This window comes from Stegostoma tigrinum, chromosome 19 (assembly GCF_030684315.1).
Source record: "Stegostoma tigrinum isolate sSteTig4 chromosome 19, sSteTig4.hap1, whole genome shotgun sequence".
NCBI lineage: Eukaryota > Metazoa > Chordata > Chondrichthyes > Orectolobiformes > Stegostomatidae > Stegostoma > Stegostoma tigrinum.
The window spans coordinates 35,920,696-35,936,502 of record NC_081372.1 but is presented as its reverse complement, the minus strand read 5'-3'; the positions used below and the strand labels follow the sequence as shown (position 1 = coordinate 35,936,502).

General features: G+C 38.1%; 1 protein-coding gene across 2 annotated transcripts; it reads left to right on the top strand.

Annotated features, from left to right (window-relative positions):
* Positions 1 to 6,482: 6,482 nt before the first annotated feature.
* pdyn (prodynorphin) lies at positions 6,483 to 10,809 on the top strand. Of its 2 annotated transcripts, none has more exons than XM_048550552.2 (3): positions 6,483 to 6,662; positions 7,804 to 7,932; positions 9,956 to 10,809. In XM_048550552.2, the coding sequence occupies exons 2-3, from the start codon at positions 7,813 to 7,815 to the stop codon at positions 10,613 to 10,615; spliced, it is 780 nt and encodes a 259-aa protein (XP_048406509.1). In that variant the 5' UTR covers positions 6,483 to 6,662; positions 7,804 to 7,812; the 3' UTR covers positions 10,616 to 10,809. The 2 variants fall into 2 exon arrangements, with proteins under 2 accessions (XP_048406509.1, XP_048406508.1); XM_048550551.2 differs by having other exon boundaries at positions 6,484 to 6,673.
* The last annotated feature ends 4,998 nt before the right edge of the window (positions 10,810 to 15,807 follow it).

The following is a 15,807-nucleotide window of genomic DNA, read 5'->3' as shown; positions in this document are numbered from 1 at the left end:
CAACACTCAAGAAGCTCAACATCACCAGGACAAAGCAGAGGTCTACCAGCTGAAACAATCACTCCTTTCACCACTGATGCAGTTACAGCAATTTGGACTACTGACAAGATATACTACAGCAACTCACCAGGTCTGCTTTGACAGCACCTTCCAAGCAAGGGTGCTGACTGGTTGGATTGTTGTTGGCATGGAGATGCAGCAAAAACTGTTAACTGTCTTAATTAGCTGATTAAATTCAAACCAGTCAACACTGATTGATTAGAGCACTGTCACAGGATGGCAGCGGGAACTGATTGTCTTTATGGCCCTTTCCTCAATGACAGAGCTGCAATGTGCAGACTTATTTTTGCCCATGAAGAAAAGGGCCCTATGCATGGACAAATGTAGTTTCTAGTTAACTGTGAGCTGAACATTTTTTTATTCAATCATGGAAAGTTGGCATAGCTGACTTATTTCTTATTCGTCATCCTTCATTGTGCATGAGAAGGTGATACCGAGTTGCCCTCTTGAATCACTCCACAGAGGGTAAGTCCACCCACAGTGCTGTTGAGAAGGAAGTTTTGAGTTTGAGTTCTGAGATTTTCAAGCATGGGCTGGTTGAGCACATTGGCATACTTCCTGCCATGGACAGTCACAAGGGCATGTTGTTAGATATGGTATGCCAGTAATCAAGATGTACAACCTACGTACCTGGAATCACAACAACACTGAAAGTCATAAACCACATTACTCATCTGTGTGGTTGGTTGAATGTCTTTTTGCTTGGTGGCAGCAATCTGTTCGTGGAGAACACCACTGTTGTGTTTTGTGATAAGTAGCAGAATAACATGGTAACTTTAGTTTGTTGCTGAAATTTTTGAGATAACTTCTTCTTGTAAGGTTATCTACATAGTAGGGCATCACTTAGAGTGAAAAGTGATGGTTGTAGACACTTATGTGAGTTTCTGCAATATGTAGTGAGTGATATCATGATGAGGGTATCAATTATCCAGAGGATTGTTTGGATCCATCCTGTTTCAATACCAATCCTACACAGCAAGTTGATGGCCCAACTCATGAGAGTGCCAGTGATGTTGACTTTGTATCACTTAGAACTACAGGAATCACAATGTGTATATGAATGAATAAACACAGGCTTCAATTTTGCTTAGTAGAATATTTTGATTAGTAGAATATTGTTATTATTTGGGAACTTAGCTTTGAAAGGGAGGCAACATTGATTTTATTTTCCAGTTCTATGAAGGTTTCTTAGCTCTTTTAACAAAAGTCAGAAAGTCATTCGGAACAGTGAGCTCAAACAGCTTTTCCAAGAACACTTGATCTAAGCTATATGGCTAGCTAATTTATGGAGTGTTTGCAAAGTTGAATTTTTATGACGTGCAGAAAGACAGACCAGGGTCAACATTTTCTGAAGAAGGGTCGAGGCCCGAAATGTTAGCTTTCATGCTCCTCTGATGCTGCTTGGCCTGCTGTGTTCATCCAGCTCTATACCTTGTTGTGCCAGGGACAACAATCAGGTTTCAATTGACCTCTACTTAAAACTCAGTTAGCAACATTTAGCGAGTATCTATGCATCTCATAGACAGACAGTAATAGAGGGAATTCTATGTACAGGAAGTTGCCAAAGGGAAATACTCACAATCTCATTGATTAAGAAGATCTTGAGGAGTCAAGGTAGGAGCCTACCTCCACCACACTATCAGGCAATGCTATCCAGATACTATCCACTTGTTACGTTAAAACATTTTCCCTTGTATCAGTTTTCTTTATTTTATTTATTATTTTAAATTTGTGCCCTCCCATTCTGGATCATTTCATGAGTGGGAACATTTTCCCTCTGTTTCTTTCTGTTTGAATCACTTGTGATTTTGAATAATTCAACCATTGTCCTTTAAACTTCCTCTTCTCCAACAGGAACAGTCCCATCTTCTACAATCTGTGTTTATATTGAAATTATTTATCTCTGGAATAATTCTCATAAACCTCTTCTACACTACACTATCTCCAGCACCTTCACATTCTTTCTCATGTACAGAATGCAAAACAGGACACAGGTAAAGTACTGAACTTAAGCATCACGAAAAAGAGGCATTGAAACTTTTCATTTTGCATTAATCAGATCTAAAACATAAGAAAGCCACTTAGAAAGTAAGCACGGGGTGCAGGACAACTGTTAACTGTCAGTGTTAACTGATTAAATTTAAACCAGGCAAGTCAACTGTGATTGGTCAGGATTTTGCCATGCAGATACAGCAAGGGTTGAATCCATTTCCCATTATGCAGCAAAAAGGTGCAATATGCTATATAATTCTTTTTGCCTACAAAGAACAGAGCCCTGTTTGAGAATAAATGCATCTTATCGTACGTACAAACAAATCACATTATGATCCCAGCTGATAATCTTATAATATAATGTCATATTTTGTGTGGTCAGGATTATTTTGTACATGCTGTCCAATAGGAGAATCACATATAATGTTGGAAACTATATTCTCAGTTTTATAAACATTGACCGGTGGAAAACAGTCAATACACTGGTTCTGCAGATAGTCAAAAGATTGCATTGCTTGATATGGTCCACCAGTATTTGGGATGTATGACCTACACATCTGACGATAGCACTAAGACTACCAAGCAACTAATTAGGATTAGAAATGTGCAACAAATACCAGCCTCGCCAGCGATGGTCAATGTCTTTAAACGTTGCACAAAATCATGTTTCAGTACAGAAGTAAGATTTAAACTAATAACAAAGGTAAAATGGTACAGTTGCCATAATCTAACCAGACTATGGGGTTGCTCTCTCATTAGAGAGAGAGAGATATAAGTATAACTGGTGATGGTTTAACCTCAGGGTCACCACACCTCAGACAAGGGAAAAGGTTAAGGAGAGTTCTTCATGGTAACCTCAACCAGTGCAGGAATTGAACCCACTGTTTGGCATCATTCTGTACTGCAAACCAACTTTTTGAAAAAAAGTAGGATAATAGTAAAGATGAAAGAAGGCATGGCTTTCTACCATTAACATTACCCAGTTTTTAAGTGTATTAAAAACATGTGAAGATGCAACAAAAATAATCTTAACTTATTTAAAAGGATGGGCTGGACTGATCAACATTCTTCTGTCAACATGACCACTAACAAATTAATACTGCATGCGTATTATTGACAGCCACAAAGCTGATAATAAAGAGGCTTTATTGTCTTGGGTAGTTTCTCCACAATAACTCCTCGCCCACTCTCGCAATATTCCCATGTCCAGTCCAAGTTCATCATTCACTTATATCTTATTCAGGAACCAACCAGTGACTCTGTGCTAATGCTAACTGATTACATCTTTCATCTTGATTCATGAAATTTCACTTTCTAATAGTCTTATTTCTTTGTAAGAAAAGGAAGAAATTCTTTCAACTTTTCAGCTTAAGTTTGTATTTTCACTAAGTTGATTGCAATTTTCAGAAGTCAGTGGCCCTGGACTTTGTTTTTTTTCCCCTACGTACTTGAAACATAAAGTATGTCAGATCTGCAGACTTTTCCCCTGGCCATTGTGCGTTTCAAAGTGAGGTTGTTGCATTATGTAGTGCAATTCACCGTCAAGGCTAGAACTTTCTCACAAAGTGTCTATATATAAATCACTGCTGCATCTACTTTATAATATGTTATCAAAGTAACTGAATTATACCTTTGTGACATTTCCATTTCTCATGCTATATAGTTTTGTAGTGTCCACGTGTGAGTCAATTTGTAAAGTATGACTAAAATATTTAATAAAAACAATACATAACATTGTTGCTTTTAAAATAATTTAATACTGAAGTATTCTGTCAGTTACATTATTTAAGTCCAAGTCAGGAAATTAAGTAGTCTTGTAAATAGTCACATCCATTCAAAATACAATAGATTACATTTTTTTGCATGTTAGACCCAGCTATCCCATCACACTAGCACTGGCCTACAATAAAGCATTATCTTCCCCAAAGTAATAAATTTTAAACCTTCAGCCATGTCTCCAAATTCCTTTATGGTTTCTCACATCTTTTGATGTGTTCTTGTATCACAAGTACCATATTATTGTTGATTAAGATTGAAACCCATATTTTCAGCTACTTTAGTCTTACTTTTGGAAGCTTCTTCTCTAATAACACTGAATTTCAATTCTTCTTATTGATTTGAGAAATCTTCTAAAAGCCACCTTTTGATCCATGTATTGTTTACCCCTCCTATTTGCTGCTTCAATGCCTTGGAACCCACTTTTAGGTGTAGAATATCCTTTATTCTTTATTGTCACTTCTACTACAATATAGAAGTCTAGGAGTACAGTGAAAAATGTTCACAATGGCTGCCTTTTAATGGCGGCACCTTAAGCACAAGTACCTAGCTACAAATCTTATAGAGTTAAAAAAAAAGTGGTCTTACACAGAGGATTAAAGGAAAGCAAAAGCATTACTTAGTTACAACATAGCGATCTTTTTAAAAAAATATTATAGTCTGATAACAGAAACTCAGCATGCGGCACTAGGCCCAAGTCCAGCAATTGTCCCCCATCGCTCCAGCTTCCAGTCCGCTCCTCAGCGGCACTTAACAGCAGCCAGCCAAGTGCTATCTCTACTTTTTAATTACCTTTTCTCTTACATGAAAGATGCAAAAGTAAACAAGTGACGATTGAAAGAGGTGAGTATTAAAATATATGGGCAATGAGCAAGGGTATGATGTTACCAAGTGGCTCACTAGATTAAATACCTTCTCAGATTCAAATCCGCATGATGTCATTCTGTGTACACTAACATCTGGTTTGATCAAAGCACAAGACTTGAAACTTCTTTAAATATGGTGAAATAATGTAACTTACATAACTAATACATATTACAACTGGAGCATGCCAGTACATAAACTGAAGACAGTTAAGTACAGTCTTGCCGTACTTAAGCACTACCAGCGTTAATGGCCTTGAGAAATATCACTAATTTGCAATCCCCTTCCACCTCGGACATATAATCACGCGATGTCAATTTTATCTCATTCTCTTTAGTGATCAAAGAATGGATTACGTGACCGTGACCAAAATTAATTCAAGCACGTGATTTTATTGGTACAAAAACAGAAGTTGCCGGAAAAGCTCAGCAGGTCTGGCAGCATCTGTGATGAAAAATCAGAGTTAACGTTTCGGGTCCTGTGACCCTTCCTGATTTTATTGTTCCGTGATTGTATTTATTCAAGTGGCCTGGCAACGTTGAACTTTTATTTGCATCAGCAATTAATAAAATGGTGAAAAATGTAAACCGGTTGGCAGCTCTCCCCTGAAGTGTGGAGCTGGATGAACACAGCAGCCCGAAGCGCCAGCTTTTGTGTTCCTAAGATGCTGCTGGGCCTGCTGTGTTCATCCAGCCACGCACTGTTATCTTGGATTCTCCAGCATCTGCAGTTCCCATTATCTCTGGCAGCTCTCCCCTTCCAGGAGCGTTGCTGTGGCCCTTATGTTTTAACTGGCTTCCAGCACACTTGGCTTTGCCAAGTCCTATTGTCTGCAATGTATCGTGATTCGTCTCAATATTCCGGATTTACTTTCTCCCTGTACATCCACATTGGCTGTGTGATTCGAGAATAATGTAATCGATACACATCTAACAGTTCGTATGGCTGCACCACACCATGAGTGTGTGAGAGAGATTAAAGGAGAAATGATGAAATCAGTTTAACCCTGAAAGAGAAAATTAAACCTAACTAAAATGTGCTTATATATAGAAACTCAAAACGCTTATTTCAACAGGCACAAGATGCAATCTCTTTAATTACCTGTGATCAGTCAGTAATGTGTTTGTAAACTATTAGTTTATTTTTATTGTCCATGCATAATGTAATGTAGAAACTTTAGCAGGAGCCCATCTAAATGAATTAGAAGGTATTGTTGCTGACTGTTATCCAGTGTTATTGTGGCGCCGGTTTAATTGTCTATTTGCCAGAGGCAGAGGGCAAGTTAGGTACAAAGTGTGGAGCTGGATGAATACAGCAGGCCGGCACAGTTTGAATGAAATCTCTTAATTTGTACATTTTTAATTCGAATTAAAATTGCTTCACTTTACAGTTGGAGAATACTGCAAGAAATTAAAGCTGCTTAGATGCCGCCCAGAAATGAGAGGTAATCGGGTTGACACTTTCGCCCAGTGTATAATTATAGAGGGGAAGCGCAGTGAGTGTTCACAGCGAAGGCTCGGTTCCAGCATAAAAAGCGCATTTTCACGAAAAGAAAACGTCAACAATCAAAGTAGCACCAGACAAGAGTAATTAATTTACTGCCTGTTATTTTTAAACCCCGAATTGTACTTGTCTTTATAACATTGCGCGGGAGTGTGACGGCTATGCAATATGTTGGTAGCATTTGAGGGAATTGCTGGACCATAATTAATCCAATCGATGCAGTCATTGGCTCAAAAAAGACGTGCATTCAGCGTCGCCAATGTCAGCATAACGTTGTGGGTAAATAAATAGCGGATGCTGGAGGCTGCAGGTTGGAAAACCCTGGATCTCAGCTTCACTTCTCGAGGCGGAGGATAGCTGTGTGGACGGGAGCGGTTTCTGTAAGGCGCGCTTCACAAAGGGAGTCCACACTTTTCACCGGTAAAATTGCAGCGATTCCGACTGGTTCGTTCTCAAGGAATATCCAGGTAATTTGAAAGTAAGTATTCATCAAGTATCGGGTATTGATAGGAATCTCTAACTAGAGGGATGCAGGTTAAAGGGCAGCTCTGTACAGTGAAACTACCCTGGAGTTCACGCTGGTGATAGCTAACCTTTCTCGATTGACTATTTACTCAGTTTCCACCTGAAGTGAATAGCGCAGTTACACACTAATGTGTTAAACAGCTGCTGATCTGTGAAGACCATCCAAGCGTGTTCTCAAAGATCGGTTCGCGACTGATTCATTTGAGGGAATAGTGAAGCCCGTGCACAATTTATTTTAGGTAACAATAATTTGTTCAAAATTTCACTTCCTTGCAATTGCACAACAAAGATCCGAACTAGTTGCTCCGCCAAGGAATTTCTAATTGGCGGAGGTTCCTACAGTACATTTCTTGGCAAGAGATTCACCCATTTCTTCTTTGAATTGTAACTGAGAACTGTTTTTTTAAATTAGATATCACAGTTTTCCCATCCCCGCATAATCTCTGAATTATGTTGGTAGCGCACTTGTTCAAATCTACTTTAGTTCTTAACTTTTATTAGTGTTTGGACTAAGCTGTACAATCATATTAACATTCAGGGTCTTCCTTTGGAAGGTCTTGCCTAATATAAAGGATGGAGCCATACAATTGTACTTCTCTGAACAGCTCATGCGTTCTTTGCTTATGTAGTGTTCAAATGTATGTTAATGAAGGTGCAGAACGGCTGAGATGGAATGCCATGGAATACTGATTTAACATTTAGAATGTTCAAATTTAGAAACTTATTTAGCCGAACCAATTTCTCCAACATTCTGCAAGCGGTAGTAACTGCTGCAAAACTTAAATAACAACGTAACGCTTCTAAGTCCACAACTTTCGAATCTTTGGGTATTTCTCCGAATCCATTGTCGGAAACCATCCTGACAAAGGTCAATTAATGGAAGTTGAAGATGAAAGTAGAAAACCTGTAGTTGCTGCTTCAGGATCTGAATGAGCAGAGGCGTCTTCAATGTAATGTTTTTTGTTTTCGAATTCACCCAAATCCTTGTCTAAAAGCTTCGATCTGAAACCTCAATATGTTCCTTTTTAACCAATGTTTGAGTTGGAAGCAATGTTCTAGGGACAATTACGCTTGATGTTTCAGAGGCTGGTGATGGAGTGGAGTGTGTTTGTCCTGGTGTTGTCCTTTAGTCCACTGCACACGGTCCACGCGGATTGTGCCAACTGGTGTTCGACATGCAATTCAGTCCTAGACAGCTCAATCAAACCATTGGTAAGATAACCGCACTCGGTCATCCAGTTCAGAAATCAGAGTAACGCTCAATTTTGGCTCAGCACGAGCTATAGTTTTCTACATGAATCAGCTGGTGACAGAGCCGTGTCTCATTGTAGTGAATACATTCAGAGGTGCCACTCATTCCCATCAACCAGATTAAGGGACACAAATAATAGCCGTATATTTATCCTCAGGTATTCTTTCGCAGTAGAATTAGTTAATTGAAAGAAATCTGTTTTCATTTATGTGCGACTGTTGGTCCAGTAAACTTGCGAGTTTTCTACGAGCATTCAGATCAACACGCTCGGAATGGCTATGAAATCTGTATATACCTATACCAACGCTCAAAAAAAGCAGATTACTTAGCGTTCCAACCTCCCCAGGAAGATATATTTACTGTTAGCTACATGCTGCAATACGTGACAAGGATGTGGAAATGTCTACTGCGGATGCTGGAAATCTGAAATAAACACAGAATGCTGGAGAAACTCAGCAGGTCTGAAAGCATCCATGTGGAGAGGGAAACGGAGTTAACGACTCCGAAAGGACTGAGTTCTGAGGAGGAGTCATACCGGTGCCGAAACTTAACCCGGCTTTCTCTCTCTACAGAAGCTTCTGGATCTGCTGAGTTTCTCCAGTAGTTTCTGTTGCGTGGAAATATGTTCGATTTCCGAGTCACAATAAGAACACGCAGTAGAATGTAGCCCAATATAACGAACCAGGCGACTAGAAACAGTAAGTGATATATGGGCAGCAACAATAGCGGTGTCCTGTGGAGCATTTAACAGCTACTAGCAATTGCAGAACAGTTGGGAATTTATCAACCAGAACGCGTCTAGATGGAATAGTGTTGATGATTAAACTTGCTTAATTAGCTGCAGTTTGAGAACAAAATAAGTGCAAAACTATAAATGCAGCCAGTAAGATTAAACTCTTGCAAGCTATCGTTTTCTTCGACATATGGGTAGATAATATTCTAACGCTAGCTGAAATACGCAACAGCAAATGTTCGGCAGGGGGTGTTTTCTAACACCTTGAAAAGCTTGTTTGAATGGAGATTGGTTATAACGGAGAAGTTCAAGATTAACGATTTTTCAATCCTTCTATCTGCTCTCTATTGCCATTCCGCTACTCTGGTTGCCCTCCGTTTGGTAAATTTATTGCCAGGTTTGAGGTGTTTGGAATTAAACTCCTCTACCTGCTGAGAGTGTAAGCACAGGACTGTCCTTCAAAAACAATGTACATAATGATCCTGCTCCTGTTTAATCTTTGAAAAGAACGTGCATTTGTAAAGCAGCTCTTCTGATATAACTGCAGAACGATGTTACCCCTAAAATGTTGCAGTTCTAAAATACAAGTAGATACTGTTGGAAACATTCCGGAGATCAAATACCACCAGTCGAGATAAAAGCCGATGTTCCCCTCGGCGACGCGCAAATGGCTTTTTTTCAGGGTCTGATATTGTTCCCCAATAATTTTCACAACTTTTACTGTTAAAGTCTAATTAACTCGCATGCTCAAATTCTAACTTTTTTCAACTGTTTTTCAGTGCGGGATATTTGGGGAATGACCCGAGGTTTATACCATTACAGTAATTTCAGTACCAAGTATAACAGTAAATACTGCAATCTCTGGAGCAGAAGGTTATCTCTATCATTTCTGGATTTCTTTATCTTTACTTACTTTTTACACATTAGCTGTCCATTACATGTTGAGGTCAAATAAGTATCCTTGTTTAACTATTCACAAATAGGGCACTCCTGTCTGGACCACATCATATAGAATAGAATTTGTTGTCCATTTACTTCTACATGAAAAATACAGCAACATGCAAAAGCTCTTTTTATTGCTAACATCTTTATGATACAAATTATGCCATTTTTGACTAATAAAATTGCTATTTGCTTGAAATTAATTTTTATTAATTAAGGTCTTTTTTGGCCAATACCAATTGAAATACTATTCTTATGAAAGTTAATGTAGCTGTGAAAAGTGCTATCTTCTAATTGCTATCTTCCAGACCTGCACTTTAGAGTGTGAAGGGGTAGTGCTTTCTACCAATGAGTGGGAAAAATGTGATAAAGCGTTTCACTCGTACAAGCCTGACCATTTTGGCATTGTCAATGAAGATCTTCTTGACCTAGGCACAGATGAAAAGGAAGATGAGAGTGCAGAGGCACATTTTGGAAAACCGCATAATAGTCTTGTAAATCATGATGGGGGCTTCATGAAGAAGATTGACAAGAGCAGAATTTATGCCAAACAATTAGCCCAACAAAATGGTTACAATGGACAAAATCTGAAGTATGGAGGAATTCTGCATAAGTTTGACGAAAGGGATGCAACTGAATTAGAGAAGAATTCTCAGGAACTTGAAGCTGCAGTGGAGAATCTTCTGGAAAAAAGTAGTGACAGCCCCAACATCCAAGAGCTAAAGCGTTATGGAGGATTCATGAAAGGCTTTGGTTACAAGAGAAGTGCAGAACTGGGTGATGAAGAAAATCAAAACATGGAGCTTCAAAAGAGATATGGGGGTTTTATGAGAAGAATTGGCAGACCAAGATATAAGTGGGATAATCAAAAAAGATATGGTGGCTTCCTGAGGCGCCATTTCCGGGTTTCAGTCAGGTCAGATGATGGTGATGCAAATGATTATTCTGAAGAGAATTCAGACTTCTAAAAGAGCCGAAGTGATGTGCAACTAGATGTGAGAGAGCATTCTGCCAAGATAGATTCAGTATTGAAACTATAAATGTATTGTTTTGAATGCACAGATATTTTTGCTATTAAGTTTACAATAGGCTGTCTAAACAGCAGTTGAATCTGTACTTTGTTGGCATAGTTTGTGAATCCAATAAAAAAAAGTTCTCTAGACTTTGTTTTTGTTTGCCTCCTGTAATGGAACCTCAATAGTTTTTTTTCATGCTTAGATTACAATAAAGTAAGCAATGTCTGTGGCTAACATGCAAACTAAAGCTGGCATGTTTAGTTTCTTTTTTTTAGTTTAAAAATTGACATAAATCATCGTTAAAAATGTCGTCATGTTGCACAACTAGTTTATTTCACTGACATGCTTAGACCCAGTTGACAATTGACACACTTCTGTATGGTCACCAAATTGAAGTTGCTGGTACACAAAGAAATATCCATTCTAAATGATTTGATGAAATATTGTCATGCAAAATTCATGCAGCAATTAACATTAGAAAGGCTGTAAAGTTCTTTTTTAGCAATACATTTTACATGTTAAGTAAGAAGTGAAATGATCTCAGTGACATGAACACATATTACATCATGAGCATTGTAAACTGCAAGAAATATAACATTATGATCATAGACATAGCAAATAACAGATATGTTCCACAGGACTCATTGTAATTTTCTTTTATGCTTATCTCTTTCAATGAAAATTGTACCATGAGAATATTTATTTGTATGAAGAAGCTTTCACAGCTAACATTTAGGTTAAATCCCTTATGAACAAAAATGTTGTTTGGCAGGCAGTTTTCTTGCTGGAAGATTCAGCTTGTTTTAAAACGTTTCTCATTCTAATTTAATCAGAGCTGCCTTTGTATTCTTGCCAAAATTGTTCTGGCATAGATTTCCAAATTTGATTATACAGATCTTCTCATCAGATACCTTGATCTTGATCACCATTGCTAGATGAGAAATTTGGTGACAGGAAATTGCAGCTTGAATTTTGAGGTCAGCACAATAACTATGCTGATAACTGTCCACAAACATTTTGTGGGCTTTGAAGGAGTAATGTGATGTCATCAGGTATTCAATCCAGTGTGATAATCATTGCAGGAGATGTGTAATGTGTGAGCAGGGAAAATAACAACATGGTTAAGAAGGTAGTGAACATCTCAAGTGCACACATGATAAACTTAAAACTTACACTCTAAGCTATGTTTTCAATCATTGGTACTCCGTGAAGGCATCAAAGGAAAACTATTCACTTTGGTCACTTGGCCTCAAAAAATGATTCTTTATGTTGATGTAATATCTTTTGTTGTGTTTGTACTTAAAGAGTCCTTTTTGAATTGTCAAAATGTCCCAGACTTTTTTTTAAATTTAGTGAGATGACAGACATTACTATTCATTTATTATTTTGAAAAGAGTCCTCAAATTAATAATAGGATTGGAATCGTTAAAACATTTTATCTCACATGGTTTTAGAACCACGCCTGAGAGTTTTGGCTCAAGACAAGCTGGCCAAAGAGAAGGATAAGTCAAAATTGTTTGCAAGCTCAGGTTTTGTAGAACAGTTTATTGCCTGCTAACACTAAAATTCAAATATTCCATACCTGGGTACCTTGTACATAAAATGGCACTGTAAGTGGTGACTTTGTAAATCTTTCACTGCACTCATGTGAGTGCACACGTGACAATAAATCTAATTCTATATAACACTACTCAACTTTATATGGTAATCTCAGATATACCAGGTTCAGAGCTTATCGTTAAATTGTTGAGAGATCATACTCTACATGTTCTTTCTTCACTCTAACTTAGCACTGCCTCCACTGTGCTACATTTTCTCATTGGAAGCAATGCCATGACATCATTTGAAGGTTGCACCAGGGTCTTAAAGCCCTCACAATTCCCCAAATTTTTTTCCAACATTATAACCATCAATTAACATGTTTACATATTCTCAACTGTGTTACTTAAGTTACTCCCTGTTACAGCAATTACTGTACAGTTTGTCATTATCTCTCTTACCCTTGCCTCAAGTCTTTAACTTATAAGACAAAATGTAGGAGCAGAAGTAGACGATTCAGCCCATTGAATTTGCTCCATCATTCTGCCATGGCTGATCTGATAACCCTCATCTCCACTTCCTGTCTTTCCCCCCATACTTCTTGCTTCCTAACTGATTAAAAATATGCCTTGATTCGTTTTTGGTGATAGATGAATAAGGAAAAAGCTATAGGAAGATGTAGAAACACTTGAAGTAAAATGGTGATCTTTGTTGGTTTCCATTAGATCAATGATTTTGTTGACCTCATGATGTGACCACACATCCTGAGTGGATAGTGTGAACCAAGAGATCAAATAAAAGACAATAATAATTCATGACGCACCACCCACCAGCGATGCCTGATTTTGTTCCAGTGAGGCAGACGGTTCCAGTGAGGAAAGTAAGTGAGTAGGTCAGAATAATGAGCTGAGACGACCATTTTTATTGAAGATGTAACTTTATACCATATTTGAAAGGTTCATGCAGTCTAACTGTACCCTTTCTGTGACATCCTTTATCCAGAGCAGTTGACCATTTTCTAAATTAGACATCTTAGTTCAGTCTTGTTTATTATAGCTCTGTGCCTGCCTACTCTGGAGTTAGCAGCTCCTTTGGGAAGCAGTGTGAATAATTCTACTAATGCCCTGTGGAAGCAAGTTGCTGGACAGTGTAGGAAGCTGAGTTGTTTTCAGCATCCCATCAACATTTCCAGCAGAGTGGGGGAGGATTAAACAAGTTGGGCAGTAAGTAAGTCTGGATTTTTCTTTACTGTCTGAACTATTCATACTTCCGTCACTTCGTTGGACTAGGAATATGTGAGCAAATGTGTGAAGTCTTGAAAGCGGAAGGTCTTTGCAAATGTTTTGAACATTTCGTGAGCAAACTGTGTGGTTTTGTTGGAAGTAATAATGTTTAGGATACCATGGGCAGAAAACATCTCACACAGCAGTCTCCAAATGGTTTCAGTGATCATTGATGATAGTTATTTAACTTCAAATTATATTAAGGTGTAATTGACCAAAAAGAGGTAAGAATTAACATCTTCAAGTAAGTATATGCCCATACAAACCCAAAGTCCATCAGGAAATTTAATTGGAATGAAAGGGCCCTACCATTCAAAGCTGTGTATAACTCATGTATTGCAATTAACAACAAGGTGCTCTAACTATCTGGAAATCCTTGATGGTAAAATAACTACATAAGCTTTTCCTCTGCACGTAGTTGTATCTAAAAGCCCTGAGTGAATCCTCTGAAGATTGTCATTCTGCAATGAATAGGACATTACCAGCTGATCATCAAAAAATAATGAATCTTTGCTAATAGAGAAGTGCTGTCTGTGTTCAAAGGAAGTCTTCATAGCACAGGATGCAAACTGAATGTTAGGTCATTCTTGGGTGCTATGCTTTGAAGAATGATGAGCGAGGATTCATTGCCTGCTTCTTTCTGATGAGGTTCAGACTGTTTGATGTGGCTGACCAAAACAGTACTATTGCCTGTGCATTCAAGTGTACTTCAGCCCCAAAATCATCATCATCAGATATGAACACATCAACTGTGGCTCTGGAAAGTGCATCTGCTTACCTCTGATATTTGTTTTGGACATATTACATCTCAGATGAGAATCTCATAATTCTGAGTCAACATTGTTATATATGAGTAGTCATTTCTAAAAACTTTCCTCATCCAATGACAAGACCAAAGGGTAAGGATCTGGTTTAATTTTAATTTTCTGATCCAAAACGTAATCAGAATATTTTTCACAGACTCAGTAGCCACAAAAGCCTCTTTGTCAATGGTGGCATTCTTGGATTCTGCAAGCAATAATGCCCTTGAAGCACAATACAGGTTTTTTAACATCATTCAGGCTGTTCTTGAAAAAGAACCACCCCAATACCTGTACTCCAATATCGTTCATCCAGCTTCACACTTTGTTATCGTTGCTAACTATGTTACCTAGCAAACAAACAGAATCTGTAGGGACCTATATTTGTCATTCAGTGTAAGATCTGTTGCTTGGGAATGTTCCAGGACATCATGTAATCTCATGAAGCTTGGATAGTTTCACCAGGTTTTGGGATATCACCCATGTGACCTATAGTGCCATTTTGTCCCTGTAGAATATTGAACACAGTATACTGGAAAATTCCGATACAAAAGCAATACTAAAGGCAGCCTACTGAAACAGTATTAATTAAAAAGGTTAATTGAAATGGTAAGGAGCCAAGATATCGCATCCAGGATGAACTGTCAAAATGAAATATTGCCTTTCAGATTTGTAGATATTCCACTGATGGAAAGTTTAGCCAAACTTTCATCAATTATGGACGTAGGATTAATTTCTCTATCATCTGCTATATTGAGTAGAGTCAGATCCACTAGTATTGAGCCATTGATCTGGGGAAATGTGATTGTGTCTGGCCTTCATTCTGCAGGCTCAGTCACTGGGAAGCTAACTTCCATATGACCGCTCTTGCTGTTAATGGACAAGGAATTTGGCTATGTACAAATAGACAAAATTGTTTGGCATCAGCATTGAAAACAAACGTGGGACGCACTTTAATTTCTCCCAATCCTATGAACAATTTGGGATACTGGTCAGCAGTTCCTTTACGGTTCCTGTACACTATATAGGGGATTAGGGCAAAACATACCTTCTTAGGCGTTAGAGAAGATTGATGGAGGCTGATGATGTGTGATGGTTAAATGTCAGTATGATATGTAACTCCACTTTAACTGTGCGTGTGCTATTTCTCACTGAACACAACTTTAAATCTAGAGGTGATATATTTGGCTTTATCATCTGAGATATCTGTGATCCTGACACAAGAATTCGGCTTAAATTTGATTGGATAACTAGTTACTTAGTTGAATTCTGTCAAGTCTATATCAAGTGTCTGTTTAATTTCTCCTAAAGAAGAGTATATTGGTTTTCCATAATTAGTTGTTACGCACGTAAAGAAACTTGCCCCATTGCAGTATTGATCTGTTCTTCAAGGCTCTGTCCCAAGGCATGATCACATACGTCGACCTAGAAACAATTTGGTTTACAGCTTTAAAAAAACAAAGGACTGCAGATGTTGATATCAAAAACAAAAACAGAAATTGCTGGAAAAGTTCAGCAGGTC